The sequence below is a fragment of the Xiphophorus couchianus genome, chromosome 10 (genome assembly GCF_001444195.1).
Source record: "Xiphophorus couchianus chromosome 10, X_couchianus-1.0, whole genome shotgun sequence".
Taxonomy (NCBI): Eukaryota; Metazoa; Chordata; class Actinopteri; order Cyprinodontiformes; family Poeciliidae; genus Xiphophorus; species Xiphophorus couchianus.
The window spans coordinates 16892870-16908207 of NC_040237.1; the positions used below are offsets into that span (position 1 = coordinate 16892870).

At 41.9% G+C, this 15338-nt stretch overlaps 1 protein-coding gene across 1 annotated transcript; it reads right to left on the reverse strand.

Annotated features, from left to right (window-relative positions):
- Positions 1 to 9923: 9923 nt before the first annotated feature.
- LOC114152359 (transcription factor Sox-9-A-like) lies at positions 9924 to 14878 on the reverse strand. The gene is made up of 3 exons (XM_028030239.1): positions 14039 to 14878; positions 12719 to 12969; positions 9924 to 11938 (listed from the first exon to the last, which is right to left on the reverse strand). Exons 1-3 carry the CDS (start codon positions 14476 to 14478, stop codon positions 11139 to 11141), a joined length of 1491 nt encoding a protein of 496 aa, XP_027886040.1. The 5' UTR covers positions 14479 to 14878; the 3' UTR covers positions 9924 to 11138.
- Positions 14879 to 15338: the final 460 nt, after the last annotated feature.

A 15338-nucleotide genomic window follows, 5' to 3' on the forward strand; every position in this document is an offset into this window, starting at 1 on the left:
TTACGGCTCCTGAAAATGCCCAAAGTGTGAACCACTCTACACTGCGAAAACACAAACTCTTACCAAAGTGGTTTTTGGTCTCGTTTCCACTGCAGACATCTTACTACAGTTGAATTGAGGCAAAACTTGCTGACAATGAACTTCTCCGCAAGATGTAGGAGCTTGTTTTTAGTCAATAATCCCGCAATATTGATGAAAAAGTCCAAGTTCTACTGGCAGATTGTTTCACTTAAAACATGGGATAAAATTCTTGTGATAAGTGAAATAATCTGCCAGTAGAACTAATACGCTTTCATCAATATTAAGAATAATTTACTCAAAACTGGCTCCTATTTCTTTCTGACAAGTTACTCGTAAGCTAGTTTTGTCTATTTTGTTGTGACTCCATTTGGTTACGTTCTGTGTTTTGTCCTAAATGTATCTATTTTAATGTTTGCCTCCTTTTCTTCTTTGTTTGTTTTAGTTTTTTTGTTGCTGTTTTTCATTCTCAAATTTAACTAGTTATTTATTATTTTGTTGATCAGTACCTCTATTTGTTAGTCGGTAATGTTTGATTTAAGCGATTTAAGAATGAGTCAAAGAAAGAAGAAGAGAAAAAAGTGTTTTGCAAAGTGAGGGTTGCGTCCCCCTGGAGGACCACTCGGCGTTGCTAGGGAGCCCTGAGAAAGCTGGAGAAAAAAAAATGCAACTGTAGAAATATTGAATAATACATGTTTTAATCATTTTTATTTTTTACCATAAAATTTAATCCGTTTTTTTCATCCTTATTACAAAATATAGGTTAAAGTAGTTTTGTGAAATGTTATTTGCCACAATCATCTTTCTGGTTGGCTGATTGATAGCTTTGTTCCTCAAGCTAGCACAGCTAGCAAGAACTCACAGGAAACTCAAATCGGAAAGTGTGAGAAACCATTTATGCTAAAGGAATGTAATACTTATAGAATAATGAATCAAAAGTAAGACAACATTCTAAAAGCTGATGTTTCTTCATATGTTTTCTAACACTGCACTAGAAACTAGACCAAAAATAACCTGCTAAAGTTTTGTGTTTTTGGAGCGCAGTGGGTGAAGAAAAATTGCTGATTCACACAAACATATAGGAGCCCGGCTCCTGCATATGCAGAGTCACCGCATGAAGCATCAGCTCTGCGTTAACAGATAAGGAGAGCTTTGGATGGTGACACCAACTATCCGTCACGCAGGCTTATCGGTCGGCCATGCTGGGAGGTTCGACACAACGCGACCAGATGGAGGGAGGGAAGGAAAGGGGGGAGCGAGGTGAAGGCTGCCTCTGCTGTTCTGAGAATTACTCCCAATAACTGTTTGATGTAGCAGAGAGAAGAGGGTGAAGAACAGAGAACTAGTTGTTCTTTCACAGCACATTATCAGTTAATTAAAGCTATAAAGGCACAATTTTGTTAAATGATTTTATGAAAGCATGTGTTTTTCAGCAAGAGTAATGTGTGACAATAAAACAAAAATCCATCAACGTCGGTTGAGAAGAGGAATATTTTTTTTCTCCCTTTTTCCTTGCAATATTTTCGACATTTACGACTTCTGGTGTTGTCGAGTATTCGGCGACTTTCAGCTGATGCCGAAACCCCCCACAATCACTGCGAACCGCCGCGCCAAGCGCCACACTTGTCCTAGGCAACTTAAGACAAGAAATACTTGGATACTCAACATTGTCCATTCTGAGTCAATTTTAAAAAAAATCAAAAAAATCTCACTTTTAAATGTGACCAGGGCCAGTCCAAGATTTTCTGGGGTCTAGAGCAGAATACAATTTGACGGCCCCCAACCAGATTTGGTTGGCCAAGTTTAAGAACAATCACTGATTGATTTGACAAATTCTTTCAATTTTAAATGTTGAACAATATCAAATATAAATCAGATGTTTAATTAAGTAGTTCTAATAAAACAAAAATTACATCAAATTTAACGATATGCACATTCTCAACAAATAAACATTAAGCTTCTAGACTAACGGTCTGTGCAGAAAGCCCCTGAAGATCTGAATGCTAATCTTGCTTTTCACTTAAAGAAAAGTTCAAATGGCAACTCTAAATCATTTAGTCTTTGCTGTAAATTGATAAACTTCTGTTTTATAGATTTCAAAGGGAAATAAATGAATTGGCTAAATTGGCTATCACCTGCTCAAAGCTTCAAAAAAATGTAGAAATGAGTAGTGGATATGCCCTGCGACAGGCTGGCCACCTGTCCAGGGTGTACCCCTCCTCTCGCCCGGAACGTTAGCTGTGGATAGGCACCAGCATCCCTCCTAACCCCGCTAAGGGACAAGGGTGTACAGAAAATGGATGGATGGATGGATAGAGTAGTGAATATACATTTAGTTTTTTATTCTCTCTCTGGTTTGACCCTAAATATAAGGGGAAAGCAGCCGGTGTTGGTAAACTACAGCGAACTCAGAGTGCTGTCTGAACCCGGGGTGGGGCTGGATGTAAGCATTTAAACGTCCCACGGGAAATCAGCATGAGGGTTGCAGGCCGAGTCATGAAGCGCAAAATCGAGCTTATATTCCTCTCCTCGAGCAACATTCCGATGGTTGCAACATGCATTATCATTATTGCAAAAATGATTTCATCTTCTTCAAACCGCCGTTCACTTGAAATAATGAGGAAAGTGTGCCAGACACCGAGCATCCACCTGCACATTAACTCTGCTGAGGTAATGACTTCCATCTTCTCCTTGCCTTTCGCCTGACATGCCTGTTCGCTTATCGTCGCTGACTGCTAAAATGTTTGTTTTCTTCAAGCAGTCATCACTACACGGTTCTCTGGACTTCCTTGCACGAGCAAAGCTCTTGGCATTATCTCCTAGACCAATGCAGATTGGTGAATCATCACCGAATATCACTTTCATCCAATCATCCAGAGTCCAATGCCTGCTTCTCTTTAGCCCAATCCAACTTTGTTTTCTCCTCTACCTAACTGTTAATAATGGTTTCCATTTGGAGTGGCTGCACTTTTCTCTGGTGACCTTCGGTGTATTTTACAGCTTGTTCAGGAGCATTTTGCTGTTGGTTGACTGCCTCGATGTTTTGACGTCTGACTTAAGCAGCTGTCCTGCTGTCTACATTTACTGACGTGTCTACAAGCACACTTCATATGGTGCTTGTAGACACGTCAAGTACCATATGAAGTGTAGAAATTATATGGGTATTATTTATTAAAATGGAAAAAGTCCTGTGTGTTTTAAGACCACGGATTATCTTAAGACTGTTTCTTTTTGCCCGTCTTACTTTTTTTTTTTTTTTTTTGCCTTTTTCACACGATATGGTAGCCTGACCATCTGCGGTGAAAGTTAAAAAAAATATATTTTCCGCATGTCTAACACCAATGTCATGAGCAATTCCAAGCACTTAGCATGCAAAGTTAAGTTAGTATTCAACAGCGTAGACAGAGTGTCTGCATATGGTAGCATGATAATCAAGTATTCAGACTTTTTTTTTTTTCGACATTTGAGTTTTATTTACAGAACCTTTGAAAGTCCATTTATTTTTGGAATTTGATCACCGAGTGAAACTTATTATATAGATTAATTCCACACAGATGGATGTTTGGAAGCCTTTATTTATTTAAGAGTTAATGAAAGCATGACATTTAAAATTATAATATTACATCAGACCAGTTTAAAAAAACAACTTTTATTAAAAATAGAAATGGGGTCTTACTGGCATGTGACTAATACCTGCTTAAAGATTGGTATTTTCCAAAGGTATTTTTAATGACAAATGAGACTCATCAGGACGTATATTCTGATTCATTCAATATGACTGTAATAGCAGTGGAGCTTAGTGTATTTCTCTTTTCCTAAGTCTGGTCAAATATTAAACACATCAGTATGAAAACTAGCCACCTTTCTAACTTCCACTCATTAACATAATGACAATATATTTTGACTTCTACATGACAATTTGAACATTCTGACGTTTATTTATTTTAGCAACCGTGACATTTTTTTTCGCGATTGCTTTCCAGAGTCAGAATGTTGTGCTTTTTGAATCTTTTTGTGTCATATCTGTGGAGAAGGCATGATCCGCCTCCGTGGGTAAACCCCTTGCTTTGGTTTCACACGGCTGGCACCTTGAAAAAGGTCAAGGAAGGGAAACAGTGAGTGATGCCAGGGTGTTGGAGGACCAAACGCCATGTTCCTATAATGCGTATTATGTGTTAGGTGGCAGAATGTTTTCGTAATTATTGGAGGGAGCTCTTGAACACTCCATTTTCTGAAGGTTGACGAGCCTAATGGCTGCACTGTTACAGGGCCAAGACTCACTTTGCGGCGTATGACTGCTAATGTAGCATGGCCTTATGACAGGGGATTTCTTAAAACAGGTTTTGTCATTTATAAGTGTTAGAAAGCAATGACTATATTTAGAAAAAAAAAAAGGTCATGTGATGATAACACCCTGCCTAGGCTTAACGTATACGTAAATTGCTGAACGGACGGGCGTCTGGTTATGGAGTATTACATTTGCACGTGGATTTGTACTTGTAAGTCAACATTTTCAGAGTTTCAGGTCTACAAAGTTGAACTAAAGTTGATGTTCTAGCTCAAAAAGGCAAAGGTTGCTCAGCAATCCATTCTCATCAGATCTAGTATTAACTGATATGGTCCTATAGCACTTTATGGATTGTTTGAATTCACAACAAATTCAAACCATTGAGTTGTATTGAAATCGGAGCTAACTTAGCACTAGACTTTCTAGACTTGGACAAGATGACGCCCGAGAAAATCTAAAAGAAATCTTACAATATCATTGTTGACCACTAAAAATGAAAATAAAGTTCTATTTTATTGTTATATAACCAAGAACAGCCATTCTCATAATATATTACCATATTGAGAAATGATCCTTGAGAAACGTATCTCCTGAAAGTAAGAATAAATTTATAGTTGAACTGTTTCTTAAAGGGGCAGAATTTTGTAAATTTTTTTAAACTTTAGATCATGTTTTAATCTCATTCCCTCATCAAAACATACTTGGAGTGTTGCCTTGATTCTTCCATGCATGTTTGAGAAATCCTTTAATCTCCCGTGGCAACCATTCAGCTGGGCAAAACCGTCTGGGTGGACCTAGACCCGCCTTAGAGGAGGACGCTCTCTCCCACTCAGCTCCATCAGACTAGCCAGCAGCAATTAGCAAACATCTGGTGGAATTGCACAACTGCTGAGTTCATTGTAGGAGCTACAACACTGGTAGAAATGTTGTTTTAAGGGGTTAATAGAGGAGAGATTTTGTAATGATTTCCTGAAGGCGGAGTTTCAAAAAGTAAAAAATTTTAAACCCAGGATTGGGACTTTACGAACTCCAATCTAAAGACAAATTATGATAAGAAACTTACAGAAGTCCTTTTGGAAATTGCTAAGAAATGTATTGCAACAAAATGGAAATCAGACGCCCCCCTTCCAATTAAAATATGGCTTTGTGAGATCAATAGTTGTGTGACCCTAGAAAAAAAATAACCTATTGGATGCAGAACAGAAGTAAGACTTTTTATAAAATATGGGAACCATTTTGAAGGTATATTCAAAACCTGCCTGCACATTGAATTGACTGATCTTCCTGTATTCGAGCTGGACTCAACAGGATTTATGAGCGATTCTGATACCGTCTGTCTCTCAACCTAATTCCGATTCATATACATTTTTATTTCATTCTTATTGAGTACCGTCATCCCACACCTTACCCACCCCCATCCAGTCCTTCTAGTCATTTGGATGTTGTATTACATTATTGTAAATGTATTTTACATTTAAGTATGTCTCATTGTTTGAATTGTGCTTTATTGTGAGGCAATTTTGTCCTGCCAGTTAATACTTGCCCTGTAAGGCTTACGAAGGTAGAAGATAAAATGAACTGGAAGACAATTTGTTTCCATCTGTAAGAGTACTCTGGCTTCAGAGAACATTTATTTAGCAGCAAAGGGACCATTGCTAATAACACAAACTCTATTTTGTTAAATCACACTAGTGAAATCACTTTGCAGTTAAGCCAAACTACAGACAGAACTCTACGCTCCATTTGTAAAGTGTTGTTTTTAAGACATGTGTTTAGTTTTGTCTGTCTGTGCGAATGTGCATGCATCATATTACATCTCTGTCGTTTGATGTTCCAGCCTAATTTAGGAGACGGTTGACTTTAATCCTCCATGAATGGAGTTAGTCGTCTCTTGTGTCCAAAACCTGCCAAAAGAAACCTTTTGATCGCTGAAGAAATATTTTTACAAACTTCACGGACATTGTTCCGTTGTTCCACTTAAACCTCCTCCTTTAGTTAAGAAAGCCACAAGTTATAAAAGGATTCACAAGGCTTAGAAAGTTTCTTCAGCAGCTTCAGTTGTTTTTTTGTTGTTTTTTTTCCAGTCAGGAAAAGCAAGAGACTGCATAAAATTTTTTGGAGTTCATTTAATTGTTTTTCAGGAGCAGGTGGGATAATGGGGTAAACGAAACGACACGAGACAGAAGGGAATGTGGAGCTGCTGCTGTGAGACGTCCTCATCTGAAAAAGTCATTAGCCGCTTGCAGGATTCACATGGATGGTAACAAGCCGGGGACAGATGACATGTTTCTCATGGATGTTTTCCACAGAAAGCAGTCACATCATTAAAGGAGCGTGAGCTCCAGCTCCTGGTGACCGGCATGATCAATAGAGCTTCAGCTTTAGCAGAGCTCCAGCTTGCTGCATCGTCTTTCCGACAAATATTCGTTACTTCACGCGAAGAAGGCGGGATTAACGGAATATCCCAGTGTTGTCATAAGAACAGCAAAATCAAATCTTCTCAGAGGACCCGTGCTCTACTCACATAGATTCTGAAGCAGGAATTGGAGTTTAATGGTCAATGGTTTGCTTGCAGAACAAAAAAAAGGAAATGTAGGTTTTTGAATTAGGGGTTATGCTGCAGAGATGCTATTTGATCTAGAGGTCCACCGATTGGAGTCTTATGGCCAATCAATGATGACTGATCTTTAAGAATCCTGGAATGCCGTTTTTTTTTTTTATCTATATCGCATGAAAGTTGCTGAGTTAGCAGGGAGGTGACTATTGTTAACTGCAAAAGTGCAGACATGACCTGGTGGGCCGGTCTATATCAGCCAAACCTCTCTCACACCAGAGCAGAAGAGGACAGTGGTTGATTTATTCTACCTTTCCCAAAGTAAATAAGATAAGTGGATATGATCAGCTTACCATTGTAAGTATCAACCGATCTCCCAAAATTAAGGAAATCTGGGCTGATTTATCGACATGTCGATATATCGGTGCATCCTTACATAGATCCCTTTTCTTCCTCACTTTCCAAGCTTTCAGTCCTGAACCTGAACCGTAGAAGTTACCTTAAAGAGGTGAAAACATGTCAGGAAGCATCAAATAGTTGTAGTTGTTTTGGGATAAGTAGGACAGCATACAAGCAGGTCAGTATAGCTGACCAGACTGAAAGATCTGTGGTCAAGTACAATTGGTGGGTATTCACTATTGTTGGTTGGTTGTAGCAGCACCATAAGCCTATGACGTTTCCATAGATAATTAGTGTGGAAATATGAGATAAGTATCTAGGAAGCATGTAACAAAGACTGTCCTAAAGAATGATTGATTACAAGTAGAGTTGTAGACGATCAAGTGCTGAAATTCCGTCTTAGGTAATTTTCTTCTGCTGGCTTGTTCAAGTTATAAATCTTTATAAGACACTTCATACAGTGTACAGATGTAACGCAATGTACATTGAAGAGAAGAGATTAAAAACAAAGTTTTATTCATCTCCAATAATTTGTGGTCGACCTAAACAACAAGGTCATCAGACTCTCATACCAGCCCACTCTGGTTTTACCAGGACTTGGACAGGCTTCCACACCGACTTCGGTGAATCCTTCCTATGGGGCATAGTGTAGCATACAGTGGAGGTGATTTCCTTGCCTAGCACAGACTCTCCTTCGGCTCCAGCCTGGTGTCAACAGGGAAGACTTGGTATGAAGTCTGACACGGTGGCCTGTGATAGGTAGGAAGATGTTAACTGGGCCAGATGAACAACCAGAGACAGTCATGGACTGAGGAAAAGACAGCTTGCTATTCTTGCTGATCTGCATTTCCATGTCACAGAGTTTGTTCACTCCATTATAGGGACTGGCTGATACTTGACTCACAGCTAGGAGACCTAAAGTAGCCAGTCTGAGTCGTTTGACATAAAAAGTCTCAAAGATGTGAACGATGAATAAAAGCGTCTCTGGCATATTGATATTTAGCTTAACACCCAACCTGAATGACGAAATTGTCCTAATCAAATCAAAATTGTCTCATCTATCAACTCTGCTTTTTTCTGAAATCGCGTTGCATACTACGTAGTTCTACTAGGAAATCCCAGGCATCCTTCTCCCCAGCAACACATTTAAGCTCATTCTGCAGCATCCCAAAGTTTTACCCGGCATGAAATGATTTATTGAAGAGTTTTGCCTCTTCATCTCCTCCAATAACTACAAACTCCCCTGTATGGGTTCTTGATCAGATGGCCTAACCACTTCTGCTCCCGTGGATCTCCAATCTAATTAAGATCAACTAAGTTTGATGAGTTGTAGTTTCCATGGTTAGAGTAAAACAGAGGTCAGCAACTACAGCCTGTGAGTGCCACTGTCCTGCAACACTTGGATAATCTCCTAAGATCCAAATGGTTTGATAGCAGTTGCCTCTGGCTATTCTCAGAATACGTAGTTCTAATTTGGAGCCCTGCAAAGTCTTAATGAACAGCGTTTGTCCCGTTGCCGGCTCTAAGATGATACTGATCGTGGGTGACGATGCTGCCCGCCTGGTACTGAACCAGAACTAATCACAGAGGCATGGCTGCTGTGACGTCAAATGCTCCCTGTGACAGCGCCGACTGCTGCCCGCCGCGCCGGTTATCACCCGATACCCTCCCAGCTGGCTGGCTCGGCTCGATACGGCTGACAATTAAGGACCACACCATTGTTGGAGCCGCGGGGGCATGGCAGGCCCTGGCTGTGGTGAGAGCAGAGCAGGGAGGGTCATGAAAGAAATGTTACTCTCATCAATCTCTGAGGTCATTGCTGATGCAATGACATGTGGCGGTGTAGGGTGGGGTGACAGCCCGTGGAGCTGGGAATTGTTTTCAGAGGACATTTGGTTTCCGCATATTTATTTATTTATTTTCAAAACATATCTTGATTTAAATGTTGACTCTCCCATGTTGAGCAAATTATTTTTATTTAATACTGAAACTTTGGAAAGTTCTGGTAAATGTTCTAACATCAGTCAGTTAAGGCCATACAACATTTCTCTGTTGGATTTAGGTCCATACTTTGACTAGGCTACTCAAACGCTCTGAATTTTGACAAATTATTTGGATCATTGCCCTTCTTTGTAAACCAAAGAAGGGTAATGTCAAGTATCGGTTCTATCCCAGTTGTGAGCGTCTCTATTTTGGACTGATCCTCAATCTGAGGAGTGAGCTGAAGAGAAGAGCAAAACATAGGGACTCAGAACGCTCTAGAAAGGGTCAAAGGTCATTCTGCATGGTACAACCTTGTGAAATGTTAGAGGATAGAATATGTGTTGTGCTACTGGGTTAATGGGAGTGATACTGTTAACAACTGGGCACCAATAATTGGGCCACCATTGGCATTGTAAAATGCAAATATTTTCTCAACATTTGGTTTTTCTCATCAAATAAATGGAATAAAACCAACAAACAACCCAAAATAAAACAATGTTGAGTTGCCTGATGACCCCCTGTAGTTTCCAGTTGAAAGGAAAAAGAGTGAGAAAATCAAAAGAAAGGGTGAAAACATAACCGGCTTCCAAGAAAAATAAAGAAAAACTAAACGTTAAGGCAAATATTCCTTCTTGACATCCAGAATGGAGGGGGAAAAAGTAGACTCTTTTTTTATATATATATATTTTTGTTTTTTATTGCAAATCCATATACAAAAAGATATCTTAAAGACATTAGAAATACATAAGAGACATCGTAGGAAATAAAAAAACAAACAGGAAGACAGTATCGGGCAGCGTCCGATCTTCATGAGGGAAAAGAAAAAGAAAACGACCTGCAGAGCGGAAAGGACGAGCGGTCCCGGTGATTGGACAAACAAAAGCGCCAAACGAGTAAATATATTTATAAGAGAAATGATTTTTCCAGTTCTTTCAGCCGTTGTTTTGAGTCAAACTCAAAAGAAACTGCACAACGCTATAAAACAAACTCCTTGTAATGCACAGCGGGCAGGGAGAGGCGCATCAAAATAGAAATTTATAACATAAGATAAATAAACAACAAAAATTACAGCATGTACCGTTTTGTCTAAATTTTGCAAAACAAAAAACGAAAAGTGGGGGGAAGTTCTATGCTGTCTACATCACAAAAGACAATTCATTAGTTATAAGAATAATATGCAAAATAATTACTTTGAAATAAAGTTAACACTAGCAAATAAATAAATAAAAATGTTAAACTGGATCTGACTGACTGGGGGGGGGAGTTGAGGACACCAGCATGCTGTGGGGGAACAGAGTGGGGCGGAGGGGACACCCATAGGGGTTAAAGGTGACTTCCTGTCGCTGTCAAACACTCGCCACGGGGCGGTTCATTGTAATCTCAGCTGTGGCCGCGGCGGGAAAACGTACAAAGGAAAAAAAAACAAAAAAAGCACAAACATCAAGGCACGGATGGTGGAAGGGGCTGCGGTTTCTCTCAGTGAGACGGCACAGCATTGGGATTGCATAAGAGCCGCTCCAACGGCCGCGACGGAATACGATCCGAAAGAGAAAAAAAATAATAATCAGCTGGTGACGGAACCACAACGTCAAGTTCTGACCCAGCTTCCAACAGCATGACCTCTGCCTCCCCAACCCTCCCTCTGGGCTACAAACATACATAATATTAACAATTCATAAAAATCCTCACAGAGGATTCTCTTCAGTCTCTAAAAATATAGATGATTCTATTGTGATAAAATACACAAGGCACTATGTGAGGCCACCCCAAAGTCCAGCGCTCCTCTTAGAATTCAAGTCTGATTCGAGGGGAAGGACCCTCCCCCCTCCGCTTTCTTCCCCATTTCTGACGGAACAAAGTGTGTGTGTGTGTGTGTGTTTTTGTGTGAGTTTGAGCTCAGGGTCGGGTTAGCTGGGTGTAAACCGGAGCCTGCTCCCAGTGCTGCTGCGGGCTGCCCTGTGGGATGGACGGCACCCCGGCGTTGTCGGCGATTGGCGTGTACATGGGCCTCTGGTTGGGGCTGCCCATGTAGCTGAAAGTCGAGTACAGACCGGAGCCCTGACCCGCCCCTGCCCCGGCCCCCGCGTGGCTGTAGTAGGAGGCGCCTCCCCCCTGGTGCTCAGAGTATTCGGAGTACTGCTGCGGCCTGGAGATGGCCGGGTAGGTGGACGGGGGGCTGTAGTGCTGCATGTTGAAGGGGCTGTAGGGGACGTGCTGCGGGGAACTCTGCTGCTCGCTGTAGTGACTCGGGCTTAGCTGCTCCGTCTTGATCTGGGTCCTGTGCTGCGCCTGGGCAGCGTCCGAGCCTCCGCCGCCGCCCAGCGTGGTGAGGGTGATCTGCTGCTGCTGTCCCTGCTGGTTCTGGCTTTTAGACATCCAGGCCGGCTGCGGGCTGAGCGGCGCCCCGCCGCTTATGCTGTAGCTGCCGCTGTAGCTGACCGGAGTGGCGCCGACGGGCCCCGGGTGGCCGTTGGGCGGGAGGTACTGGTCGAACTCGTTGACGTCAAAGGTCTCGATGTGGGAGATGACGTCGCTGCTCAGCTCACCGATGTCCACGTCCCGGAAGTCGATGTTGAGCTGGCGCCCAACATTGCCGTCGGGCTGAGCGCGGAGCCCCGCCTCGCGCTTCAGGTCTGTCTTACCTGAGCCGGCGTCGGTCTTAGGGGTGGTGGGAGGGGTGGGGGGACCCTGTGAGCCTGGAGGGTTGGAAAATAAAGGAGAAAATGTTTGTTTAAGCTGACTGAGTGATGGAGTTTGTACTTTTTCCATCAAATGTAATAGAAATAATAATAGGGCTGAAATGATTTATCACATTAATTGATTATTGAGATCTTCAACTGCTTTAGTGATCGATTTATCGTTAACTGGAGTAAACGGACTCAAAGAAAGGTCATTTGGTAGGTAAAAAAAAACAAACAAAAAAAAGTAACCAAAACCAAGAGATAATAATAGGGATTAATTGGATTAATTGTTATTAACCAATTATTGAAATAATCGTCAAAAACTTAAGTAATCGATTAATTAACTGAAGTATACAGACTCAAACAAACGCCATTTGGTGAGAAAAAAGCATATTCAGAGCAGAAATTAAGCCACAAATGTACAAAGATATATACATTTTGGATTTAAGATAAAAAAAAGCACCTATTTCTGTAAATATGCTTCAGCCAAGACTCCTCAAGTTTTAGCTTCACCCTTATTCAGGTTTACTAAAGGAATCTCATGATATTACGTTCTAGGCAATTAAATGTTTTTCCTCTCTCTCTCTCTCTCTCTATATGTATATATATAAGTTGTTTATTTTCATCTTTTAATGTATTTCTAACATTTTCTAAAAAAATGCTACACTAGTTCAATGAAAAATCTCCAGAACGTGTCATTTTGTTTCTCGATTAATCATCAGAATAACTGATTAGTTGATTACTAAAATAATCGTTAGTTGCAGAAACGCGTTGCTGTGAGCTTGCTCTCCTCACCTGAGTGCTCGGCGGGGGAGTGCACCTCTCCCATGCTGGAGGCGGGGGAGTCGGCCTGCTGGAGGGCTTTGAAGATGGCGTTGGTGGAGATGTGCGTCTGCTCGCCGCCGTCCTCCGCCTCGCTCTGGCCGTTCTTCACCGACTTCCGTCGCCGGGGCTGGTACTTGTAGTCCGGGTGGTCCTTCTTGTGCTGCACCCGGAGCCTCTCGGCCTCTTCCACAAACGGCCGCTTCTCGCCTTCGTTGAGAAGTCTGCGGGCGAAAGGGGCAGCGAATAAAACGGTTTCAATCTGCCAGCAATGCACAATAAACAGGGGTGTATCCAGGAAGTTTTCAAAGGGGGCCCAAGGATCGTTTGGGAGGGGGGATGATAAATATAGGGTGGCACATAAAAACTAAAATTTTACTTTAAGTTACGTTGTGATGCAATCATATATATGTAGTGGGTGTCTAAGAGTGACTGATGGATTTAAAGGTGGCATGCATAGTAAGGTACAAAAAAAGACAGGCAGAAATCGATTAATTAAATAAATAAATGTAACTCATAGAGGCTTTTCCTGTTTTTTTGTTTTTTTTTGGTTTGTTTCAGATTTATACCATGCAAAAACAACAAGTTTATAAGGATGCAAGCTGGGCATGTTATTTGTGTTTACAGAACACCTTAATTTGAAATGTGATTTTTAACATTTCAGCAGGTTTTGGGTAGACCGAGATATAGAAACTAGAAAAAGTTCACAAAGATTAATTTCAGAATGCATAGAAGCTTAAAAAAAAAAAGGCAAAACAGAAGTGGTGCCAAAAATATGAGAAGGGAGTGGGGTCCTAACTGCCCCTCTGTCCAGGCAGTTTTGTATGAATTTTTTTAAATGCATGAATTTAAGCAAAAACAGGAAAGACTTTCATTGAAACAATCAGTTATTTAACTCTATAGATGAATATTCTCTTTTTTGTACTTTATGGAGCCCCTTATTACATTTTTGTCACTGACCCCTGGCCCCACCCTCAGCAGATACCAGGATCACGTAGTTGGATCATAATTTAGACTTTCAATATATTAAAATGATGGACAACAAACTTTCTGCTAACAAGCGCTAAAATAATCAGCTGAACTGTGGTACTTTCATACATCAATTGACAGATTACCCTCCGAAAAAAAACCTTTTTAAATCTACACTGAAGCTACATTTCATACATTCATAACACTTAAATTGGGATCTGGATTTTGGTTTTGGTGAGCCACCCTTACATTATTAGTGGCCCCCCTTTACGCCCCTAGCAAACCGTCTAGAGTCGCCCCTGGAAGCCGGGATACTCCACTCACCTCCACAGCTTGCCCAGCGTCTTGCTCAGCTCCGCGTTGTGGAGGTGCGGGTACTGGTCCGCCAGCTTCCTCCGCGCCGCCTGCGCCCACACCATGAAGGCGTTCATCGGCCTCTTCACGTGCGGCTTGTTCTTGGTAGATCCGTTCACGCGCACGGGCATCGGCACGAGGGTCCAGTCGTAGCCCTTCAGCACCTGGGACACGGCCTCGCGGATGCACGCGGGGAACTTATCGTCCTCGTCCTTCTTGAAGTCGCCCAGCAGCGCCGCGTCCGCGCGCCGCAGCGCGTTCTCCGACGGCCGCGTGTTCTCGGCGTCGGACCCCGAGCCGGACGGGCACGGGGAACCCGCCGAGTCCTCGGACATGCTCGGGCTCGGGGCGTCAGAGAGACACTTGTCTTGTTCCTCCGTCATCTTCAGGTAGGGATCGAGGAGATTCATGCGCAAAACCGAGCGGTGCCCAAATTACGCGTGAAATTCAGGGGGAGTCTTTTTTCTTCTTCTTCTTTAAGTTTTCTTTGCGAAGCAAAAAAACCAAAAACAAAATCTGAACTCAGTTTCCTAAGACAGACCGACTGAGCGCATATATGTACATAAAAGAAAAACAATCTTTTGTTGAGAAATTGCACCAAAAAAAAAAAAGTGATACTGAGCTGCTGCCGGTGCGTAAAACCAGATCTGGAGAGCGGAGCGTTGCTGCACGCCACAGTCGGAACCGCTCGTGCGAGTTTGTAACCAGCCGGGCTGAAATGAAGTGAAGCGGTGGAAGTTCTCCTCTCTGGTCCGGATGTACAAAATCCTCGCGGCTCTCCTGTGCGTTTAACCTGCTAAAAGCGTCTCGCGTGCTGGCTTTATAACCTGCTTATCGTTACGGGGGCTGGGGGCGGCGGGGAATCCCGAAGCTGATTGGCTCTTATGTGACGTAGACGTGAGAGAATTTGATCCCTGTACGTTTTTTTTTTCCAGCTCAGAACACACAAATTTGTGATTAACATAAACACACAATGCGTGATGTTTAAATTTCCCAACGTTTCCTTTAAAATGAGACGTTAAATCTCAGCAGTATGTTTAAACACTTTGCATTTTAAAACGAGGCCAAATTGACATACTTGAAAAAAAAGAGAGAGAAAAATATAAGTAAAATGTTTCTCTTGATGCTAAAAGTGCATGTGTTTGGCAGAAGTAGTAGCTATAAATAGTTTTTATTTTTCATAAAATCTTTCATGTCTTGTTCTGTTCAGTGACTTGCACTGCACTCCGTTGCAAATTGTGACCAGTAGGGGGAGACAGTGGTGTAGAAA

Excerpts from the sequence above, each read along its gene's own strand:
- LOC114152359 (XM_028030239.1), bottom strand. The coding sequence starts at position 14,478 with ATGAATCTCCTCGATCCCTACCTGAAGATGACGGAGGAACAAGACAAG. Across the intron at positions 12,970-14,038 it reads ACGCTGGGCAAGCTGTGGAG|ACTTCTCAACGAAGGCGAGA; the intron begins GTGAGTGGAGTA and ends TTTCGCCCGCAG. Across the intron at positions 11,939-12,718 it reads CTCCCCCGCCGAGCACTCAG|GCTCACAGGGTCCCCCCACC; the intron begins GTGAGGAGAGCA and ends CCAACCCTCCAG.